At 47.2% G+C, this 23,004-nt stretch overlaps 3 protein-coding genes across 4 annotated transcripts in view; 1 reads left to right on the forward strand and 2 right to left on the reverse strand.

Annotated features, from left to right (window-relative positions):
* LOC126034159 (mesothelin-like) overlaps positions 1–1,665 on the reverse strand; it is a 37,242-nt gene extending 35,577 nt beyond the window's left edge. Inside the window, exon 1 of the mRNA XM_049791564.1 lies at positions 1,568–1,665. The gene's annotated coding sequence lies outside the window, so the exon portion shown is untranslated. The remainder of the gene's footprint in view (positions 1–1,567) is intronic.
* A 147-nt stretch (positions 1,666–1,812) lies between these two features.
* CIAO3 (cytosolic iron-sulfur assembly component 3) lies at positions 1,813–15,377 on the forward strand. 2 transcript variants are annotated; one of them, XM_049791133.1, is made up of 11 exons: positions 1,813–1,923; positions 3,493–3,588; positions 5,165–5,308; positions 5,626–5,758; positions 6,157–6,291; positions 6,597–6,715; positions 7,836–7,965; positions 8,211–8,283; positions 11,578–11,715; positions 12,782–12,939; positions 13,995–15,377. In XM_049791133.1, exons 1-11 carry the CDS (start codon positions 1,858–1,860, stop codon positions 14,231–14,233), a joined length of 1,431 nt encoding a protein of 476 aa, XP_049647090.1. In that variant the 5' UTR covers positions 1,813–1,857; the 3' UTR covers positions 14,234–15,377. The 2 variants fall into 2 exon arrangements, with proteins under 2 accessions (XP_049647090.1, XP_049647091.1); XM_049791134.1 differs by lacking the exon at positions 5,165–5,308.
* A 1,593-nt stretch (positions 15,378–16,970) lies between these two features.
* LOC126033983 (hydroxyacylglutathione hydrolase-like protein) lies at positions 16,971–22,051 on the reverse strand. The gene is made up of 8 exons (XM_049791135.1): positions 21,691–22,051; positions 20,584–20,648; positions 20,380–20,497; positions 19,757–19,865; positions 19,466–19,569; positions 19,181–19,282; positions 19,015–19,094; positions 16,971–18,632 (listed from the first exon to the last, which is right to left on the reverse strand). The coding sequence occupies exons 1-8, from the start codon at positions 21,793–21,795 to the stop codon at positions 18,467–18,469; spliced, it is 849 nt and encodes a 282-aa protein (XP_049647092.1). The 5' UTR covers positions 21,796–22,051; the 3' UTR covers positions 16,971–18,466.
* Positions 22,052–23,004: the final 953 nt, after the last annotated feature.

Genomic DNA, 23,004 nt, shown 5'->3' on the forward strand with positions numbered 1-23,004 from the left:
TATTTGTTTAGAATGCAAACAAATTCTAAAAGGCTTACATCTGCATAGCAAAAGTATAAAAAAAGGTTATTCTTTGTCTGTCTGACAGCAGGTCTCTCCCACCATAGAGAAAATAATAGATTATCACATAAAAGAAAGGATGTGCCAGATTTTGCAGTGGGATCTCCTGGCATACACTCTGCTGCAAGCTCAGTATCGCTGCACAGAATACTACCTATAGGGTCAATTGGAAAGTCACACTGGGTCACACTTAGTTTGCTGTGAAGGAGCAGCAGGACTCTTGCACACCACATGTTCCCCAGTGCTTTGCGCAACCTAACTGTAACCAACTTCACAGATGACCTTCACTCCTTCCCTTGGGAGTCTACTCCACTAGTAAAACATTTCCAAATGGACTTATGGGAAAGCTATCAGGAGGTGGAACGGTTATTCCAGACCCTTGAACAGATCATTGTCTCTGTGGACTCAGAACTGATTAGGTGCCTTAATACTTATTTCAGCGCCTCCTGTAACCGGAAGAGCAACAACATATATGAAAAAACACACGTTTCAGATTTTTTTACTGTGTTCTCCCCCTCTGGCTACTAAACACTGTTTTGTAAGATTATATCCTACCCCTAAACGATAATGTATTCTAGCAGAGAGAAAGCTACACAACACTTCAATCAACAAGGGTGTTTACTTTCTTCAGAGCTCATCGCTTCTTAAAAATAATCTAGAGGTAAAACTGCAGGATTTTAAAGTCATATAGAAATCTGCAGAGTCTGGCGTACTTGTTGGTAAAGTATGCTGTCTGGAGCCCCATCTTCACACCTTAACCAGAGCTTTTGAAGCTGCAAGGACAAAACCCAACAGTGCCTTCAGGATCAGGCCCTAAACACTACCAGTTTCTTCTCACATTCTGCCTACAGCTATGCCAGGAAATGACATGCATCTCTGCTTATTAACAGCACACTGCATATAACACTTTCCATCCAGGTACCCGAGAGTACTTCTACAAACAGTGCAAAAACTTTTTTTTGTTAAATAAAGCTCCTGTTAATATGTATTATGTTGCATTCTGTAAGAGCCCAAATTTGCAAGGCTTTCCTTGAGACACCACTGACATAAGGAAATCTCCAAGCAAGGTCTGCAATCAAGAAGATGCCAACTTCTGAAGCAGACAGCACTACAGCCTTACCAGCAACCTTGAAAAATTGTTACACTGCTTTCTCCACTACTTCTCATGTAAATAAAACTGTTTCCTTCAAAGAATTAATCATTTCTCACACTGAGCTTCGAACCTCTAATACACAAAACACCATCCATTTGTATGAACACCACAAGCCGTTCAGGGAGGATTTACAGCCTCAAATCCCTATGCCACGTGGGCAGGAACCTCACCAGCTGCCACCCTGATGGAACAGCAGTCCCAAGAAGGGTGGCGGGTATCCAAACCAACCCCCCAAGTTCGAGGGCTTTGAAGTCTTACTCTCTGCACAAATACAAAGAAACCCAGCACAGGCCTCACACTGTTTACAAGGCCAAGGGCCACGATACCTCCGTCTCTATAGTGCCTACACCCTACCTCAGCCTAAGACACCTTCCACCGCAGCCTATAAATCAACAAATGCCCCGCAGGCAGCCTGCCGGCGGAGTGCCCTGCCTCCCGCTCCTCGTCCGCCATCATGGCCTCCCCTCCTCACAGCCCGCCCAGAACGCTCCGCGCATGCGCGCTCACCCCTCCGCTCTGCCCTGCACATGCGCGTTTCCGCCCCCCGCTTTCCTTTCCGGCAGTGTGGCGTTTGCCCTTTTACGACAGTGTGGCAGCCTCTGCCCTTCCAGCGGGCTGCCGCGCTCGGCGGCGGCGCGGCCGGCATGGCGTCTCCCTTCAGTGGGGTGCTGCAGCTGACGGACCTGGACGATTTTATCGGGCCCTCCCAGGTGGGTGCGGGCCGGGGGCGGCCAGGGTTGGGGCCGGGGCCGGGGGACAGGCCACGGCCCTCTGACGGGGCGGCCCGGCCCTGCCGTCCGCCCCGGGAGCCGCGGGGTCGGCCCTGCCAGCGCCGCCCGGGGAGGGTGAGAAGATGGCGCTGAGGGGAGGGAGGTGGGTGACAGCCCTGGCCGTGCCGCCGGCCGGGACGGCAGCTCACGGCCTGGGCAGGGTCCCCTCGGGCTGGCAGCGTGAGGGAAACGGCACGGCGAGAGGGCACGGGGGCAAAGGGGCCAAGGGCGGCCCTGTCAGACGTCCTTCGGGTGCTGTTAAATACAACGGTGAAAGGGAAAAAGCACGGAGATACCTCGCCGTCTACTTCCAGCCAGCGCGCAGGGAAGAGAGAGGGCGGCAACGCTGAGGTGCAAGCCTCTGTAAGCAGCTGAAGAGAAAAACCTTCACCCAGCAGCCATTCGGTCGTTTCCACCCCGATCTGGAAATCTAGACACCCCCCAAAAAAAAGTTTAAGCCTAAACAAGTTTCCTTGCACACTGCTCATCCACACAGATGCTCGTGCCAGCGTACAGGAGCAGGTGGCAGAGAGGTGGGAATGAGCAGCAAGGACAGGTCAAGACTGTTCTTTTCAGAGTCTTAAGGCACTATCAAAAGTACAAAATAGTAATCCCAGATGTATTTGCTGACAAGTACAGCAGAAGAACTATCCTGAAATGAGATCAGTGGAAGGCAGCATAGCAAACCCCATTAACTCTCCTTGCAGTACTTGGGGTTCCTAGCGAAGTCTTTCACATAAATAATGCGACCTGCTTTTCTGTTTCGAGTAGAGATCATGGTTTGTTTTATTCAGTGAGCATATCTGAAGAATCATAATGACTTGTTCCTGCTAGTCTCCAAATCTTGCAAAATGTAGTAAAGCTGGATTAATTTGGGGGGGGGGGGGGGAACCTGAAGATGTTGGCAGAGCAAGGACGGTAAAATGTAGAGAGAATCCTAGCTGTAGAAGTAGGACAAGGAGTCATAAAGTGCCTAAATAGTAAAAATTGCACAAAACGCAAACACCCTTGAGACTTCATCATAGAACAATACAGAAGAGTGGAAGCAGTCCATCTGAGGTCGTCAGAGTCCTTTCGACATTAAATGAAACTTCATTGGCACTAGCCACATGTTGACTGTAGTGACCACGCCTCCATCAGTTAAAATTTGCAATGAAGAATGCAGGATCATCTGTAAGATTTTAGCGAGGAGGACTGTGCAGGCAAGCCTCTGTTCCTTTCAAGGCTCTGTAAAGCATAGCTGTGTTCTTCAGAAGGAACAGCAACATTGTCCTCTGGTTTTGGTATGATGCTGGAAAAGTGTTCCTTCTGTAAAAAAGGGGTAAGGAGTTTTTGCTTTTACATTTTCCCTCGGTGGTTATAGATGCCATAAGTAAATCCAACATAGCTTAAGGGAGAGTAAGCGGCATTCACTCTAGAACTAGTGTTTGCATTTGATCCTTCTAGTTTCTATTAAATCTACCTCTTTGTTGCTCATGTCCTCACTTTCGGGCTTTATTTCTCCTTCAGGAATGTATCAAACCTGTAAAAGTGGAAAAAAAGCCTGGAAAAGCAGCAGCTAAGATCAGAATTGAAGCAGATGGAAGCTATTTCCAGATCAATCAGGTATGTGTGATTTTTCTTCATTATTGTGTAAAATATCCAGAAAACCTGAGTGTATTGTTAAGTATTTGAATAGTCTACAGCTATTTAATGCCTCAGAGAGGACCAAGATGTTAGAAAAGTGTCATTATTCCTGTCAGCATTTTCGTATCTTTTTTTCCAAAGTCCATCTTTTTAATTACCTGGTTTTATAAGCAGTAATTCCAATTTTGTGTCAGTCCTTTATGCTCTGAAACACTGACATTAATTAGTGATGACTTTCAGTATATGAGCAGATAAGCTGAGAAGTCTATTTTGCCATCAATACTTAGGTATTAGCAATTCCTAGATTATTTGTGACAATGTCTTTTCTTATTGCATTATGTCATACAGCAGAGTGCTCACTTAGAAAGAGATTCAATTAGATACTCTTAAATTTTGCCCTGATTTTTTTAATAATATTTCAAATTATTTGTTAAATACCCTGCAGAGTTCATGAGCCTCCTGCTTCCAAAATTAATGCCGAGTTTTGCAGAACAATTTTCCAGTTTACGGAGAAAAGGTTAGCATTTCTTAGTTAACCAAGCTCGGAATGTGTCTAGAAATGGTGCTTTTAACTTTAGCTAGATGATGACCTTTTGACTTAAAAAAGGGGGATACAGCAGTTCCAAAGGTGTCTCGTTTCTTATTTTAAAATTTTAATTTAGTAGTACCTAATTGCTCGGTCTGATTCTGACTTTATTGAGAAATGACGTTCAAGAGGAGAGTCTCATGGGAAAACTGACTTATTCAGGTCAAATACTATGAAAAATATTTCCTTCCAGTGGCAAGCCACACACTGTCTTTGATATGCTGCCATACAGTTTTCCCATCAGTGTCCACGTAAGTTTTGCACACAGAAACATTGCAGAACACTCACTATCAATTAAAAATGTTAGCGAGCTTATAGTCTGGTTACACAATCTATTTAGAAGGATTGAAGTTCAAGTTCCTGTGAAGAAACAGCGCTGGTACTATTCAATAACATGAGCAGCATCTGATAGAGGTGACAAAGCTGGCATGCTTTCTCCAGGGTAATATTCAATGTGCACTGGAGATCGGTGCTTAAAGGCTTAGGATCTCTGTGGTCTACAGTTTTGTGGTTAAAATAGCAGCTACAATCTGTAGCATGTTAGCCATGCTAACACAGTCTTCAGCCATCCACAAGTTGAAAAACTAAGCAAGATAGGCCCTATTTGCTTCTGGGATAGTATAATTTCAGTGTTTTGGAGCAATGTTAGTCCACCAGATAGCACAAATAGTTGTGGCTTAAGCAAATGTTCTGTATGTGATGAAAGTTATGTTCCTGGTCTTGCTAAAATTTTCCTGAAGTTCCTCAGCATATTTGCATCTGCATGCCAAATAATCCTATTAAAACCAGCAAACTTCAAAGATACTTGTCTTCCTCCTCATCTTTCTAAAAATAAAAGATACTTTTTTTTAACGATAAACCAAGAGCATAAAAAGGGCAACATCTTTGTTACTAAATATAGTAAAGGTGGGAAAACTGCTACCTAATTCTACACTGTGATCAGACTGAGTCTAATCTGTTTCTTTATAGGATGGAGGAGCACAAAAACTGGAAAAGGCTAAAATTACTCTGAACGACTGTTTAGCTTGTAGTGGCTGCATTACATCAGCAGAGAGTGTTTTAATCACTCAACAGAGCCACGAAGAGCTCTGCAAAATGCTAAATTTTAACAAGGTAGGTGACAAGTCATGGCTAGGTAGGCTGCAGAGTTTGAAAGTCTTAATAGATTGGTATGATGCTTCTGCAGAAGCACGTGTGGAAACAGTGCACATAAAAATTAGTTTCAGAGATCTGAGGATGTTCTCAGTGCACTGTTGTGGTTTTTTCCGATTTTTAAAAAGTAGTCATGGGTTTGGAAAGGACCTTTCATGTAGTAAGTTACTGACTTCAGAGTTAAGCTGGGAGACACTTTCTGATGTTCTAGTGTGCCTAAAGTTCTGCATGTGCCGTACTAATATTGTCTGAACAGTGTTGTTTGTTTTTTTCCAAAGACTGCCACTCCCAATGAACAGAAATTGGTGGTGGTTTCTGTTTCACCACAATCCAGAGCTTCGCTAGCTGCAAGATGTAAAATGGATGTTCTGGAAACAGCAAAGAAGTTGACTGCATTCTTAAAGAGTTTAGGCAAGTGTGGTATTGCATTCTGTTAATCACAGAGGGGACTGCTGGGGTATATGTTAAGCACAACTGTTATGAGTGCCCAAGGTTGATGTGATTTAACCTCCTCGTAGACTCATAATGTTTCATAGTTGGCATTAGCTAAAATGCAAACTGTCTGCAACTTCAGTCACGTAACGAACTTGCAGTGATGGAAGGAAGAAACTTTAAATTTTAGATTTGCAGTCCTCCTGTCAGTTTTGCTCGTCTTACTGTGCTGATGTGTTAGGGAAAAAGGTTCAGTCTCAACTGCAGAGATTGATACTTGTAAATAAGATGTGCAGTTTGAATCTGGTTTGGAGGCTTTTTGTTGTAGTTTGCCGTATCTGTCTTGTGAATTTTAACACAGATGCTGTACTGCCTAGGTGTGCACTACGTTTTTGATACAACTTTCTCAAGAAACTTCAGCCTATTGGAGAGCCAACAAGAGTTTGTAAAACGCTTTCAAAAGCAATCTGAAGACAAAAAGGCTTTGCCAATGCTAGCTTCTGCCTGTCCAGGTATCGTATTAAATTAGTTATGGAAATAATAAAATGGCATACGAATAGTAAACTAGAAAATCTAAATGGATAAATTTACTTAGAGGATTACTCTCGTCGCAATACAGAGAGATCTTGGTGTTAATAGCAGTAGTGATCTATACAGTTACTTAATGATCTCTAAAACACTTCCTTTGCTTTTGGGGCTGAAGTGAGGCTGAAAATGGTTATTAATGGGTACTAAGCCTGTGGTTGGGGTGATGGTGGGCGGAGTGAAGGGCCACTTGTTATTTTTTAATTTAATTTGCTAATTACACTCTTACCAGGTTGGATCTGCTATGCAGAGAAAACCCATGGCAGTTTCATAATTCCTTATATCAGTACCACCAAGTCTCCACAGCAGGTCATGGGGTCCTTGATTAAGGGCCATTTTGCAGAACAGCAGGTAAGGGTCTGAAGCATACTATGCTTAATGGCAAACTGCTAAAATTGAATGCTTTAACCTAATATTTTTTTTATTTTCCTATATGTTATACATTAGAGTTTAAAGGTAAAAATTATCTTGCAGAAGCCAGCAAAGGCATTATCTTTCTCACTTCTATTTTATCTAACAAGAAGTTAGCAACTAGGGCAGTAATGCTAAGCACATGCTGCATGGACTACTTAAAACCTCTGCATGTTATTTGGAAAGGCAAGAGAAACTTATTTTTCAGTGTCTTTGTGCTCTCATCTTGTCTGTGTGTGGTATTTTCATTTTGTTTAAAGTTGGTGAAAAACTTCAGTCAGCGCATACGTGCAGATCATGTCTTGTCTAAAAATTACTTGCTCATTCCCAACTTAATGTTCTGTTTGACTTAGGTCTGTTCTCAGTCTTTAACCTTTGGAATCTTTCCAAATGTAAATTTGATACTTGAAGACTAGAGTTATACTGATAGCCTAGATTTGTCCAGTAAGAAACCTAAGCACCAATTCTGCTTGTATGATTTATTGTCCATTAATGAGCAGTGGTTTAACACTTGCATTAAGTAAATGCTGACATCTGCATACTTGTTACAAAAATTGGCAGCTACTAAGAATGTTTGGCACAAGATACTGAAACAATGGCCTTGAGTCAATGACTGGTTTCCTCAGCCTGTGCTTATTTCTTGGATGGTCATGAGGTTTTTGTGTGACTCCAGATCATTTCTTAGTTGCTGATGCAGGGGCTGGGGTTTAGTATTATGAAGGAAGTACATTCTCTAACTGCATAATTAGGAATTCACCTCACTGACTGACTGTGTCTTCATCATCTGCACTAGCAAAAGGAGGTGGAAGGGAAACCAGTAAAAGACCACACTACTGACACTTGCTACAAACTAAAATTGGGTTCTATGAGAGAAATAATTTAATGTATATATAAATGTATGTGTGTGTATATATATAAAAAAAAAATAAACGTTCACTAATAGTGGGGAGTATTTCCAGAGGCATTGGTTTCATCATTCTTGTTCGTACCTGGAAAACACCTGCCTCAAGATAGGTTTGATCCTGGCCAATCCAACTGCACAGCTTTGTCTTTCTTCCAGCACTTAACACCTGACCAGATATACCACGTAACAGTGATGCCCTGTTATGACAAAAAGCTAGAGGCTTCAAGGCCGGACTTTTTCAACGAACAGTACCAAACTCGTGATGTGGACTGTGTAATCACCACAGGTAAGCAGAGCCAGAGGTAGTCCAGCTAATACCTGGAAGCCTCAGAGCAAGGTGTTTGCTAGTTTTAATAACCCTTTGTCTCTAATAGACAGTGTAGTGTATGGATATTGCTGTATAATTACACTTTAATAATGCAGCTCATGTCCTGGTAAAAATTGCAGATGCAGTCTTATATGCTGATCTATGGATTTTGTTCTCCTTTATCCCAAAAATAAGAACTTTTTATGTCTGTGGTTCTGTTTTAGGAGAAGTGCTAAAGTTGTTGGAACAAGAAGGAGTATCTCTATCAGATGTAGATCCTGCTCCATTGGATAACATGTAAGAACAAAATCTCATCTGCATCTTCAGTCATGTTCTTTTTCATCCAGTATTTATAGATTTCGTCAACAGAATTTGCCTTTCCACTACTGTTCTACACAATTTGCACGTGTTTGCATTTGATTAGTGTCACTGAATCAGTACAAATGTGCATTAAAATACTTATTCTACAGAGTATCGATGAAATTTCCACTTTTGGAGAACCTGTAACTATTGTTCTAGATTTTAGTCGTCCAAGGATTAGCAGCTCTCACTGTAAATTAGCAGGATCTGCTAGAATTAGCTCTGTAAGAGTGTAACGGCAAAATAATTGTGCAGAGAAGTACAAATTGCACGACAGTCATTTATATCAGTTACTGTCACTTGCAGTATAGCTGGTGGAATCCCACAAAAATCTACCTGCAAACTTTGAAAAGTGAAAGAATCTAGATCAGTGATAGAGTTTGCTAAAACAAAGCCTGTTACTGCACTGTACTCAGTTTGCTTGTCTCTGTTGCTAGCTATCAGAGCTACTGTAAGGATTCCAGTATTAAAGCATAAATAAGAAATATTTAGGTCACTCAACTAATCTCTAGGAGTCTCTGTTTGTAAAAAAAAAAAATAAAAAATCTAAAACATGTGCAAACCAGATGAGACTTTAGTTGCTTCAACTGAAAAGAAACATCTGGTTAAGTGACAACTGCACAGAGATCTAAGTAACTACGGAAACATTAAAATCACATTTTACTCGTCTAAATTGACACGCAGCGCTGGTTCCGCACTGAACGCTAAACCAAAGCATTCTTTTCTTCAGTTTAAAAGAAATGTCTTTGTAGAACTTCGCACATTAATAAACAGAAAGTCTACATGCATGGCAACCTTTAAAAATTATAAAAGATGATAAAGTGTATGATTCAAAAATTTATAGCTCAGACTCCTTAAGTTTTTAGGAGAGATTTTTATACCCCAAATATGCAGCATCTAGCACATGATTAGAATGTGACACTAGTCTGTTTTCAGCTGTACCCCTTCCAGATGTGACACTTTTGTTTTGAAATTTGGTTTATTTCTAACTAGGCTTCAAATCTTTCTAGTACAGCCAAGTGCCATTGGCTGCCTTTGCTTAAGAATTGTCTCATCAGCACGTGTATGTTGACAGCTATGAAGGGAAGTGTCCTTACGTGCAGCCTATTTCCTAAATAAGTTTTAATTATTATAAACTTAGGTCACTCATGTGCTTCTGAAAAGGAGAATGTGAGATAGAGACGGTCTGTTGCTGTCCAATCCCGTTCACGTAAGGTATACTTAATTTAAAAAAGAGATTTAAAATAATGTGTGTGCCCAGAGCCTCGGTTTCTGCCTGCTACAGTTCAGTGGATCAGTAGGTTGTAGGTTTCACATAACACATTTACTAGCACAGATCTATTTATGCACACTTTTTCCAGGATTAAGTATCTTTTTCTGACATAGCGTATGCACAGATTGCTTTCAGATCAAAAAAGAAGAGTATCCTCAGCTGTAGTAAATGTCTGCATGGTTGAGTTCCAAAAATACGACTTCAAAAGTTTCCCATCTAAACAAGTACTTCTGTTCTCTCTGCTTTACTGTTACACTGCTAACAGAAAATTGAGGAGAAAAAAAAGATTCTGAAGTGTTTGGGTTCCCTTAGGAACTGACATTATGGAAGTGTCAGTTATAACATAGAACTGAATGTCTAATTACTTGATAAAAATCTCTGGCCAACTTCTTAGGAGTAGATTCTGAGCAGCAGGCCTCATGCTTGTGGTGATAAAGTGCCTCTATAACCTTTTGCTAGCTTTAACATACTCAGTAAATTGACTGGTTACAAACGGCACGTATTCCTCAGAACTTAGAGCGTTCACATAAGCAGTCCAATGGCTGTTGTTCTGCTTTATCCTCCAGCACGTGGAAAAGCCCATTAAGAGGTTATTACATTTGGCAGCAAGAATGAGATAAAGCGCCAGAAATCCCAGGACTTTTGCTGGTATAACTGTTTGCTCCAGGCCAGCACTGAAGCTTACTGGCAGCCTCATTTTAAGAGAATAGCAGTACGTGAGGCCAGACACACTGAAACATTTTGTTAATGAAGCTCAGTTCCTGTAAACAAGATCAAATTAAAAATAGTTTGAGGGTGATTGCAGGCTAAAGTGTTGCCTTCTGCAGTTCTTCCAAAGCTAAGATTTTATCTGCAAGAGGCAACATCTTCGATTTGACTTGAAACTGTTTGGCCTGAATTCAAGTGTTTTCCCTTCTGCAGCTGCTAGTAGGAGAATGCAAGTGTCACTGCCTGATGAGTGCTTATAAGCAGATCCCTCATCTTGTTGCTTTCTCATAACAAAAGCTATTGTTGTGGCTTCCATCTGGTGAGCTATTCTCAGGAAACATTATCTTGACCTCTGAATAGTTGGTTGTGTTTTGGCATCTCAGTGAGATGGAATTATTTGTGCAGAACTAGAATTACAGAACGTACGTTAACATAGTTGTTCAACACCAAAAATGTGTTGAACTTGAATCAGGATCCCACCAAGGACAGCCGTGTACAGAGCAAATGTCCTGGCATCATTAGATTTGTTCACCTTTGTTACATAACTTTAAGCACATGAAACCACAGCAACATGGATTTAATCTCTCTGGGCTTGTGATCATAGCACTGATACCTCCCTGAAGCGTTCTGTCATGTCCCAGCAACCACATCTAAAGTAGCTGGTGTCAAAAATTGTGTTGTAACACAGAACTAGAGCTTTCAGTAATGAACTCTGCTTTTGTTGATGTTGCAGAAAAGGCTTAGCACAGATGTCTCTTGGCTGAGACAGGACTTCTGCTAGGTTATGTTCTCCAAGAGAAGCTTAGGCTGCACAGACCCATACCACCATTGCTTCGTTATTTCCCTCCTCCCATTTCCAAGTGTAACCCAGGATGTTTGTAGAGGTATTAAACAGGAAGCTAACAAAATATGCGTGTCAGATAATTGCCCTTGTAACTCAAACATTCCCAAATATATTTTTGATATGTGAAGATTTAAGTTGGCAGTGCATGGGTCAGGCCTTGTGGCATGTGACAGTATTTCCACTGAGCTTGACCCAAAGGATGCTAGGCAGCACAGGGTTAAGTCTGCTGGGCTCTGAAGCTATAAATAGTTGGTTCCCAGGAGAAAGGGAAAAGCTAGGAGCTCAAAGGGAGCTGGTCTGTGGCTTGTTCTGTTGCTTTTGAGTCCCCTGGACCTTTGCATTTGTGCTGGTTGTTCTGCTTTAACAAAGATTCCCCCAAAACTGCTTCCTTCTTCCCTTCCCCCAGGTTTAGCAGTGCTGCAGAAGAGGAGCTCACTGGCCACTCAGGAGGTGGTTCTGGTGGTTATTTGGAGCACATATACAAGCATGCAGCCAAAGAGCTCTTTGGAATTCAAGTGGATACAGTTCAGTACAAACCTTTAAAGTAAGAAGTTTAAAGTCCTACAGAAAGCACTATTTTTATTGCTGTTCTGTTCATGCTGTTATCTTGCTGATAGGCTGAAACTTTCTTTGCAATGTTAAACATTTTACTTAAAGGCATGGGAATTGGCTCCTCACTCCCACAGTTGCTGAGCAATAAATCAGCCAGCGCTCCACACAGCCTTTCCCTTGGAGACTGCTAGCCCCTTCACCACCCACACACTTTATTTTGGCCTGATGGATTTTCTCAGTATCAAGTTGCAGACAATTTCTGGAGTAATTTAGAAGACAGAGCTCTCATGGATCTAGGCTTCCTCACCTGCAATCAGACCAATAAAGTAGATTTGTTACTAATCTAACTATCACAGAACAGAAAATCTTGTGTCAGGGCTTTGGGGCTCTGTTTTAACTATGTTGTGGTAAGACAGAAAACAAGTCACTTGAGTTTAGGCATGGAGGCTCATTCAGCTGAGATTCCTTCTTGCTTCCCAGTTATAATATTAAATGTATCCTTTGTAATGAATTATATCCCTGATTAGCAATATTTATGTTTAGGATTCTCTGGTCTAGAGAATCAGTCTAGAAACAGTCCCCTTGAGTCTCAATATGAAATACTTGATAAAAATCAAATTACTTACTCTTTTATCAGGAACAGGTATTTCCACTAACCTTAGGGGTCTGGAAGCCTTCAATAATGATTTGCTCCCTGGTTTTATGACCCACTGCAATTTAAAAGTTTCCTCAGTGGCCTCACTAATGTATGAGTTGGCTGAAGCCAACTCAGAAGGCCTATGACAATGAAACTTTTGTTTAGGCTCCATTTGCTTAGCTTTTAAGGATTTATTCAACACAGGTGTTCTTCAGCAAACTCAGTGCAGGTGGCAGGTCCTCAAACGAGTGGAAAAGGATCTGTAAGCTAGTTCCTTCATCTGTTTTGTTTGGGTGGCAAAGAACTAGGACAGCTTTCTTGAATAAGATTACACAAAGAACTTTGTTTTAGCACAGGGCTCTTTGAAGTTTAAAATAGAAGTTAATTTGGATAAGACATTTTCTCTGCTCTTGTTCCTCAGAAACAAGGACTTCCAGGAGGTGACACTGGAGAAGGATGGAGTAGTCCTGCTCCAGTTTGCTTTGGCATATGGGTTTCGAAACATACAGAACTTAGTGCAAAAGCTGAAACGAGGGAAATCACCCTATCACTATGTTGAAGTCATGGCCTGCCCATCAGGTAAGACTGCACAGGGATTTCACTGTTAGAATCCATAGCTGTAAAGCTATATGAAACTATACCTAAAACATAAGAACAAGGGGCAATTTCTCACATCTTGAATGTTGTGGCAAAGCCTTCAAACTCTTGAGTTGCGATAATCACAGCATCCGAATTTCAAAGTTGTTTGTGCGTATACTTTCCTACCTAGAAGTAAATTCTTCAGAATTTAAGTAATTACAGTTAAATTCCATTGTGCAAAACTTGCATAAGTAGTGCTTTTAAGGAGATCCTCCTGGTTGTCTAAGCTCTTTGGTACATGAGGAGATTCTTCCTCTAAAATTACACAAAATTGACCACTACGCTTTTAGAGAATACTTGCTATGGCTGGTGAAGAAAGTCTCTTTCTGCCTGTTTTATTCATTTTTCCACTTTGTGCAAGCCTTCCTTTTTCTCCCTCCTGGTTCCCTTTGAATCTGCTAGCAGAAAGCACAGGCAGCTCGAACCCAGCCTGAAGGGATGCTGAGCTGCCACCCTCGGCCCTCTGAGCAACCGCTCTCTCCCTGAGGGTCCGTGCAACTCCCAGCCCAGAAGGCTGCTCAGCACCAAGACACTGCTTTGGGCAACTCATAGTGCACCTCCACCCCAACAGCAAACCCAGAACATTATCCCAGGCATGTTTATCTTACCTTCAGTCAAGACTCCAAGGCTGTTCTCACCGAGATTGTGTTCTGCCCCTTTTCTGGAGGCACAAGATGAGAGCCAGAGCTCCCTGCTGCTTCTTACCTCCATCTCCCTGGCACGTCCCAGCCTGACTTCGTAGCCCTCTGTCACAGCAGGCTGCAGGCTGAACTAGCACTGGGCCAATGATCTTCTTTCTAGGGCTGCAGCCTACCCTGCTCCTGTTAGATAACTGGGGAGTAAACCACAATTACAATGGTGTTTTCATTTCTGTAACTGTTTGCAGGTGCAGAGTAAATTAACTGTAGTTGGGGGGGGGGGGGGGGGGGGGCGTGTCTGATAAAGCTGAAGTGCTTTCCAAACTTTGTGACATTTTCTCACTTTGTTCCACATAGGCTGTTTAAATGGAGGTGGTCAGATCAAGCTAGATGGTGAATCCAGCAAGGACCAGCTTCAGCAAGTTGAGAGGTTGTATGAGTCTCTTAAGACTGAAATTCCAGAGAAGAACCAGACTGTAAATGAACTGTATGAGCAGTGGCTGGGTGGCATGGAGTCAGAAAAGGCTGCGAAAACTTTGCATACAGAGTACCACGCAGTGGAGAAAACAAGCACTGGATTTAATATCAAATGGTGAAGACTGACACCGTGAAGCCCAGATACAGATACTCAGTGCCTTTTTAACTCAATTGTATTTAAGGTTCTCAAAAGACAGCTGAAGTTCTGTGCCATCACGGGGAGTTGGCAATTTCTGACTCCCATTAGGGATGAGAAGGTAATGTGCATATAGGCAGACAATATTAATTCCTACAGCTTTATAATTATTGAAGTGATGTAAGTAAAACAAAATGCTGACTTAAAACACGTGTCAAAAGAAGCAGTAATGCATCCTAGTCTCCACACAGTCTTTAAGGACTAAATCTGCACTCCCTTTGCAACCCTGTTCCTAGCAGAACTGATGAATTCAAGGTACTGAAGGATTTGGCTTGCAGTAGACTGTAGCCTCTCCGAGATAAGCTTTATGCTACATGACAGTATTACTCGTCCAGGCCTTGTGGCTGTCTCTGTCGGGACATCCCCATTTAGTTATAAATGGTCTAATTAGACCTTGATTCTGTTTTTCCATTCCACTGCCCTTGAGCTCCAGCTGCAGTATCTGCCCTGTCAGAGGGGGTGGGTGCCAGCAGCCTGGGATCATGTGAGAAGCATTATCTCTAGGGCTGTTTTATTGCCTGCTGAAATGTGACTTGAATGAATGATTAAGAAAAAAAAGCTAGTGTGATTTTTTTTTTCTTTAATTATAACAATTGTCTATAACTGTGGGCAATTACATCTCTCTCTCTCTCCCCCTAAATACACAGTAGGGAGTGTCACAGAATTGTCACATCTACCCCATCCTCAACAGCCAGTTACCAATGGATAATATCCTTAAATTCAGATAAAACAATTTTTTTACAGTGTTTCAAGTAAGAATTTATTGCTAGCTTTCTTTCCAACGAAGGACAAAGTCCTTGGTGTCTCTGAAAGGTGTTACTTTACAAAAGTTAATAGAAGGCGGCTGTGAGATGTAATCATTACAAGCAGTTTATCAGAACAATCCAAGAGGTTAGTAAAAACACATCTGGTTTAATGCAGTGTATTACAATGCCTTGCCAGAAGACAGATGGATGTGAAACAGATTTGGTCTTCTGTTACTGAAGATGACGTGTGCCGGTCTTGCTATCCGTAATTTTACATACAGGTATATTTGCAGAACTATTCACAGAAAAACAACGGAATGACTAACTGTTTTGGTCTATTTAATCTGAATATCGGTTTTCCTGGAGTTACAATGTGTATGGGGAGGCAAAGGCAGTAGTGGGAGGATGTGCAGCTGTACCTGAACTCAAGAGGAAGGGACACTGGCAGATGGGGAATCTCTCCTTGTGACCACTGTAGCTGCAAGTAAATACGAACTTAAGAATCGCATTATTGAATCACTTCAATATTTCTCCTTTTTCCAGTTACTGCTATGTGAGGAAGAAAGGACAGTGCAGAAAGTAGAGTTAAGTGGACGAAAACTAAAAACAAACCTGCCACATTGCTTTGTTCCTTCAGAGTCAGTACAAACAGATGGAGCTGGTTACTGCATCTAGCCCAGATTGAAACCTTGACCAGACCCTCATCAAAGATAACCCGCACCCAGTTACTGCCGACCTTGAGCTTAGGGCTGTCAAAAAGCAAAGCTGCCAGACCTTGACCTGCCTCTTGTAACGGCTTCTCTGGCAGTACTTGCCTGTGTCCTTCTCAAAGCCTCTTCCAGTCTTTGTTAAAAGTAAGCCAACAGTGTAAAAGACAGGGGTTTTTTAATGTTTTTAATTAAAAGCTTTACATTTTTCAGGTGTTGCAGATCAATTAGTGAATTCACAGTGTTCATAAGGCAAGAATCTCCCACTGCTTCCCCCTCCCCACCCTATTCATTTTACAAGCAAGTTGGCAGTTTCAGGGAATGCCCTTTTCCATGCATAGATTTATAACACACAGTGTTATGCTAAACCATAAAATTTTTATCTACAGCAAGAGATACCACTGCTAATGTAAAGTCAGTCCAATACGCTGAAGTGCTGAGACCATAAACTCTGTACATCAGTGCAAAAGAAACACATTCTGTTTCTGTTGAGAACATGCACGTCAGGCCAGAAGTGCACAAATAAATAAAGCTAAATTAGCTGTAGATTAAACAACTGGGGGGAGGGGGGTCTGCATTTTGTCTCTTCTCCAGTTACCAGGTTACCAACATGCACACCGCTAAAGCCATCAGAGGACTCTGTGCCCAGAACATACCAAGACCTCAGCTGCTACAGACGCTCCCAGGTTTCTGTTCTCGACGTGGTATTGAGAACAGCTTGAATTTCTCCCAGCCTGCATGCTGGTGCTATCAACGTGAGCGAACTCGGCGCTAGTTCTGGAACCCTCCCCGAACACACGCAGGTGCACCTCTGCTCCCAATATAAATACACGGCCAGAGGAACACCCAGGTAACATCTATGAACTGCACCATCACATTTAAACTGAGTAATTTTAAGGAGACAGTACCGAGGCAACTTGTGCAGCAGGATTAATTCTTCCCCTCCTGTGGGAGGGAGTAAATTCTAACACTATAACTTAACAAAAGGAAAAAAGAAAACCTTAGTCTAGTTTCTAGCAAGGGAATAAACAGCCACAAACCAGGCTTCAGTGGTAACAGATGCAGTTCACAGTCCACATGTGAAAGATCCTGAAGTCAACTCTCTTCCAGTGTTAGGAGCTATAAAATTTATAATCAGCACTCTTTAAAACGACAACATACGGTAAAGGATTACAGGACCCACTTCTCTGCGTTTTCATTTGAACTACGCAGAACGGGTGTAAACTCAGCAACACCGAGACAGTCGCACACACTGCGCATTGAGGTAAATAAGAAACCAGAGATGTGTGCGACTGTCCCGCACGGAGTGACTCGCCCAAGCCCAGACCCTTCAGAGGGGTTTTCACAGCTATTTACAGAGCTACCATCAAGCCCTACTTTTTCCCCAAAAAAAGAAAACTATTTTGCTGGTTGGTAATGCACCTCCCCACCACTTGCAAATAAAAGCTTTGCACATTTCTGACTTAAATAAAATAAAATACAGTACTAATTTTGCATGAACTGAAGGGTGGAGGCTGCAAGCTGAAGAGGCTTAAGAGACCCAGCTGCTCCCTAGCTCTTGTTCTAAAGACAAGGCAACATAAATATAAGTTTCAGCCACGTATTTTCCAATTTTTTATCTTGGGGGGGGGGGTGAAAAAAAAAAAAAAAAGAGACAATGGATGCATAGCAACATGTTTGCTGCCTAAAAACTGTCACACCTTGAAAAGTATTTTACAAAGCTGGTGGGTTAGAGCAAACTTTCCTCCAGGCCTGAACTCCACCTGAATGTACTCTGCACAGTTTCAGTGGTTTGGATGGCTCCCATGCATCAGTGACTGCGTTACAAATCCCTATGCAATTTTTCTACGTTGGCCTACTATAAAAATAGGGGGGAAAAAAGGGGAAAAAAAAAATACCCAAATCCTACTGCAACGAGGGTTTCAGTTAGCCCAGGTCTGGAGCCAGGTAGGTTCTGCTGAACGCTAACGAAAACACCAGTCCCTTTCCCGGCTCCCACTCGTGCATCCAAGTCCCCGCGCCTCATCCCTGCCCATGGAGCCGGACAGCCCCCTGCCTGCCCTCGGCCTGAGAAGGGCACAGGGATGGCTGGAGCGGAGCAGGCAGAGCCAGGAGGGCTTCCTTCCCCGCCAGCCTGGCCAGGCAGGAGGTCAGCGGGCTGCTGCAAAGCTCTCCTCCAGCTGACCTGCGGGAAGTGGGATGCAGCACCCAGGTCTGGCAGGATTTCAGGCAGGAGAGCCTTATAGCCTGATGGGTACCGGCTGCTCCGTAGAGTACAGCACTGCGGTCCCCACCTTTTCCATATTCTCCCCTGGCTCCCACAGGCGAAGGGCTGCAGGACCGGCGGCAGCTCCCGCACCCACCAACCTGAATGTTGTGAGCGTGGGTGTCCTCTCCTCCAAAACACCTCCTGACCAGCAGCAACCACAGCCCAGCGGCCTGGGGGGGGCTTAACTGCTCGCTGAGGGCACCCAGGTGCTCCCTTCTCCCAGGGAACAGGCGCTCAGCAAGGCTCCCGTGGGCCAGGGGAGCCAGGCATGGCGCTGGAGGGAGTGAAGCAGAGCAGCCTCAAAACAAGCAGGTTAAAAGACAGGAACTACTGCCAAGTCCTACAGGAGTTAAGTCAGAGCCAGGCGGACGCAGCCCCGGGAGGCTGCCGCCACGATGGGGATGCTGCGTTTTGGGAGCCACCACCGCGGCTGCTCACTTCTTCTCGAGGAAGGGGCTGAAAAGTCCCCAGTCAAACGCGAGCATGGCCTGGGGATTGGGCCGCTCCTTGGGCTTCTTGAAGTTATCCTTCTCGGTGCGGAGGGTCCTCAGCACCTCCACCGGGTCCGTCTTGCCCGTGAACTTCTGCACGGGCTCCTCCCTGCAAGGAGACCAACTCTGCTGTGACCGTGGGGGACAGGATGGGGACCCCTCTCCCTGCTAGGACCCCAGCACATACTGGGATGGACAACAGGGGAGTCACATCCTTGTGCCAGGTGACTGCTGGGGGGCACAGAGAGCTTGTTTGCGGGTACCCCATGCTGGGCAGTGCAGGACCCCACATCTGGGCACCCTCCCCTCCCTCAGGGCTTGGATTTCCCACTGGCTAATGAAGCCACGGGAGAAGGGATGATGCTGGAGGGAAAAGGGGAGCAGAGTTTGGGGGCAGGACCAGCCAAGCTGGGGTCTGCCCACCCCCAGCTCGGTTCGGGGCTGACCCGCGGCAGGGCCCTCCGTACCCCCCAGGTACCGGCGCTGCTTACGTGACCCGCAGGAAGGGGTTGTAGAGGAACTCCTCCTGCAGCGTAGAGGGCACCGTGGGCAAGTCGTCATCATCCCGCTGCTGCCAAGGAACCAAAACACGTCAAAAAGCCTGCTGGCACCCAACACTTCCTCTGCCCCTGCCCCAGCAGGGACACAGCCACTTACTTTGGCCCATGCGAGTTTCTTCTTCACTATTTCATTCTCCGGTTCCACTTTCAAGGCGAACTTGAGGTTTCGGACGGTGCATTCATGGCCACAGAACACCTTCTGCAATGCCAGTGGGAAGCACCTGGTGTCATGCATGTGCCTGGTGCCAGGTCCAACCCATCCCGGTCCCGCTGCAGCCCCAGCCCCGGGGACAGGCGTTCCTTCCTGAGCGGTGCCAACCTCAATCCCCCTCCTGATTTTGCGGTCCCTCCCCAGGCTAGAGCTGAGATGCGGGGCACTCACCGTCTCCTTTGGCAAAGCCCCCAGGATTTGGGTGAGGTTGGTGTACATCTGCTCCGCCGTCCCCTCGAAGAACTTCCCGCAGCCTCCCACGAACAGCGTGTCACCTGCAGGGAAAGGGGTCTGGGCACGGAAGGGACCCTGGGCCCACTCCCGAGGATGGGGTGCCAGGCGGGAGCCCCCAGGTGCTGGATTCACCCCATGAGCGCTGAGACTGGGGGAGACAGGCAGCAAGCAGGCAGCATGCCCTGCGTCCCCAGCACCCACGGGGTGCCTGCCGGCAGGCTGGGATACCTGAGAAGAGAGCCGGAGCGTCCGGGGAGCCGTCCTCCCACATGAAGTAGCACATATGGCCCGAGGTGTGGCAGGGGGTGAAGAGGCACCTCACCCGGATGGCCCCAAACTGCGGGGAGAGAGGGTCAGGACCCCACTGGGGTCATCCCAGCCTCGACAGGCAGCCAGATCCCCCACAGACCTCCCCAAGCCCCACGGCATCGCCTGCCCGGAGCTCAGCAGGTCACCGACATGCTGGGGGACGGTGGTTTGGGCGAGTCCCTGGTTACACACGTCTGCTCCGACACCATTCAGCAGCGGGGCCCCAGGAGAGGGTTGGGTCCCCCAGTGCCATCCTAAACCGGCTGGGAATGGGACGAGGTTTCTCCTCCAGTCCAGCGCTCCATCCCAGCCCCGAATCCACGGTGCCACATCTGCAACCACCCCACAGTGTAGGAAGCCTGAGAGCACAGCCCTGGCCAGGCACCAACCCCGTTAGCTCCCGGCACCGTGCCGCACCGCTGGGGACCGCGCCATCGCCCAGCTCCGCTTCCCGCCAGTCCGACGCCACGCCAGCCACGGCCACCCCGTGGGGCAGGATCCGTGCGCGGGGGCTGAGCTCCCACAGTCCTACGGCCACGCACCGTCAGCTCCTGGTCGTGGGTCACCTTGTGCGTCAGGGCCCCGATCCGCTCATCGGCACCGTACACCCGCAAGCCGGGGCAGAGCCTTGCCAGCTCCTCGTTGCCCCTCGCGTGGTCCCTGCATCAGCAGAAGAAGGAATGGGCACCCCATCCCGCACCGGGCACGGACACCCCCAGCCCCTGGCTCGCATCGGCAGCTCTTACCAGTGGTGGTGGGTGGTGAGGACCGCTCTGAGCACCACATCCTCTTTCCTGATGATTTCCAGCAACTGAAACAGACCCAGAGCAGAAGGAAGTGAGCGCACAGAGAGGAGCCGACACACACACCATGGCTGCGACGGCCGCACAGCGCAGCTGTGCCCGTCCCAGCACAGGATCTGACCTGCACGGCACCGCTCTGCGGGCAAGAGACCCGGTTGGACCAGGGCAGAGAAGAGTCAACAACAACTGCTAAGCAATGAGAGGATGAGGGTGGGATGAAGGCTCAGCTCCCCACGGCCAACCCCATCGTGCAGAACAGAGCAGGCGGATGGGAACACGCTGTTCCCACGGGGACGGTGGCATTTTACGGCCGGTGCTTTTGCAGTAAGAGAAGGGAGGTGCAGAACGAGCCGTGCACATGGCCACCGCCGCAGTGGGGAGACGGTGGCCGTGCAGCCCATCCCGGCTTCTCCGCTACGGCGAGGGGCTGAGCAGGGCTGCCAACCCCACGGCTCAGCTGCCAGGAGGCTTTTAACACCAACTTAAAATTCATCGCTAGTAACAAACCCTCTGGCTGCTCCTGATTACGTTCCTCAAAGAGGAAGGAAACGTCCGAGTCAGCAGCAACAAACGCTTAAAAACCGCGACGGCGTTTGCACGATGTGCAGCAGCTGACGGGGGCACAAAGGGGGTCACCAGGCAGGGGGGGCCTTGGGGGTCACGGTGGCGAGCGGCGACCCCGGCTGCTGCCTTCCCTGCCTGCCTCCAGCGGCATGGCCGCAGGCCGACTCCTGGGAAATGGGACTTGACGTGGGAGACACACTCCAAAGCTCTATTTTGGGTCGTTCTCACTTGTTTTGGGGTCTGCAAGTCTTCCAGCTCAGGCGTGGGGAGGACTGGGGGTTTTGGTTACCCCCCCCCCCCCCCCGAAGCACCCTGGGGTGGATGGGTGGGAGCGGGGTCCCACGGATGCACCCCACTGCGCGCAAAGACCCCACATGCCAACCCCACGCTGAGGCCACCGCCACGTCCCCCGAGTGGGACCCTGCAGCCCACCCGGGACACAGTGGGACTGTGGCCGCTCGGCGCAGGGGGGGAAGCACCTCTCACCCTTTTGGGGACGGCAGCGTCCACCGCGACGGCGTCCCGGGTGCTCTCCTCGATGACCAGGTACATGTAGTTGTCCTCCAGGACAGAAATCACCTTCACCTTCATGGTCCCCCACGAGCACCAGCCACGGGACACGGGTGGGAGTGGGGGGGGGGGGGCAGCCCCACGCACCAAAACGCGGGGGGATGTCCCAGCCCCACGCAGCAAAACAGGGAGACGGGCCCGGTCCCCAGGCAGCCGCGGGGAGAAGACACGGCGTGGGGGGGTGCCGTCTCCCCCCCACACACTTCCCAGCCCCGCCGCGTCGCCCCCAGCGCGACCCTCGGTGGAGCCCACGCGTGACGCGGCCGGTACCTGCGGGCAGCCCCGCCCGGGGCCCCGGCGCGGCCCCTCCCCGCAGCGGGCGGGCGCATCCCGCCCCTGCCGGTGCAGTGCGGGGCGGATCACGCTGCGTGGGGCGGGGTGACATCCCGCACGGCCCCCCGTGCGCTGCGTGGGGGCTTCTTTCCTTCCTCTCCCCCCCCCCCCCCGCCCCGGTGCAATGCGGCTCCCGGAGCTGCCGTTGAAAGAGCAGGAGGGGTGAGACTCCCCCCCCCCCCAGCCCCGCGGTGGGAGGCAGAGGGATGAAACAGCCCCTCGCTCTTTCAACCGTGGGCCCCTGCATCCACGCATCCACTTGCGGGGCCCCACGGCTGACCAGGTCGCAGTAGCCCGAAGGCGGAGGAGAGCCCAACCAGGAGGAAGGCCGGGGCACATGCCGTTCCCCCCCACCCTGCACCCCAAAACCACAGCAAGTCACAAAAACAGCCGCTTCTCCCACCGCCAACAATAAGAGGGATGAAGCTCTCCCCATCCTTGGGATGGGTCGGGGGGTGCCGGCTCCCGCCAGGTGCTGGGAACATCGGTGACGCAAGATGGAACGGACAAGTCCTGGGCACAGGAGCGGAGGTCCCGGGAAAGTCTCCTGCACACCCCAAACCAGAGCTCCAGGGACAGCCTCCGACCCACTCGAGCCCAAAAAGCACCGAAGGCGCGGGGCAGGCAGAGGCAGAGCCGTGCTCCGGCTCCTTTCCCAGGTGGGCAGGAGCCGCAGTTCAGGATTGACCGTGGTTCCCCCAAAATGCCACTTGTGAAGGAGGGAACAGCGCTGGAAAGCAGGAAACAAGCACTGAAACGTGCTCCGTTCTTTCAGAAAGAAAACACAGTTGTAACAAGACCTTGAATAAAGCCCCAGAGGATCCCAAAATGCCACCCGCACCCCCCCAGGATTAGGTAGAAAGATGCTTCTAGTTGGTTGACTTCAATCACTAGTAC

The sequence above is a fragment of the Accipiter gentilis genome, chromosome 33 (assembly GCF_929443795.1).
Source record: "Accipiter gentilis chromosome 33, bAccGen1.1, whole genome shotgun sequence".
NCBI lineage: Eukaryota > Metazoa > Chordata > Aves > Accipitriformes > Accipitridae > Astur > Astur gentilis.

Coding starts and splice junctions, on each gene's coding strand:
- CIAO3 (XM_049791133.1), top strand. CDS start 1,858: ATGGCGTCTCCCTTCAGTGGGGTGCTGCAGCTGACGGACCTGGACGAT. Junction 3,589..5,164: donor GCTATTTCCAGATCAATCAG/GTATGTGTGATT, acceptor GTTTCTTTATAG/GATGGAGGAGCACAAAAACT. Junction 11,716..12,781: donor GTTCAGTACAAACCTTTAAA/GTAAGAAGTTTA, acceptor CTTGTTCCTCAG/AAACAAGGACTTCCAGGAGG.
- LOC126033983 (XM_049791135.1), bottom strand. CDS start 21,795: ATGAAGGTGAAGGTGATTTCTGTCCTGGAGGACAACTACATGTACCTG. Junction 20,498..20,583: donor CTCACCACCCACCACCACTG/GTAAGAGCTGCC, acceptor CTGCTGATGCAG/GGACCACGCGAGGGGCAACG. Junction 19,283..19,465: donor GGGCTTTGCCAAAGGAGACG/GTGAGTGCCCCG, acceptor CTGGCATTGCAG/AAGGTGTTCTGTGGCCATGA.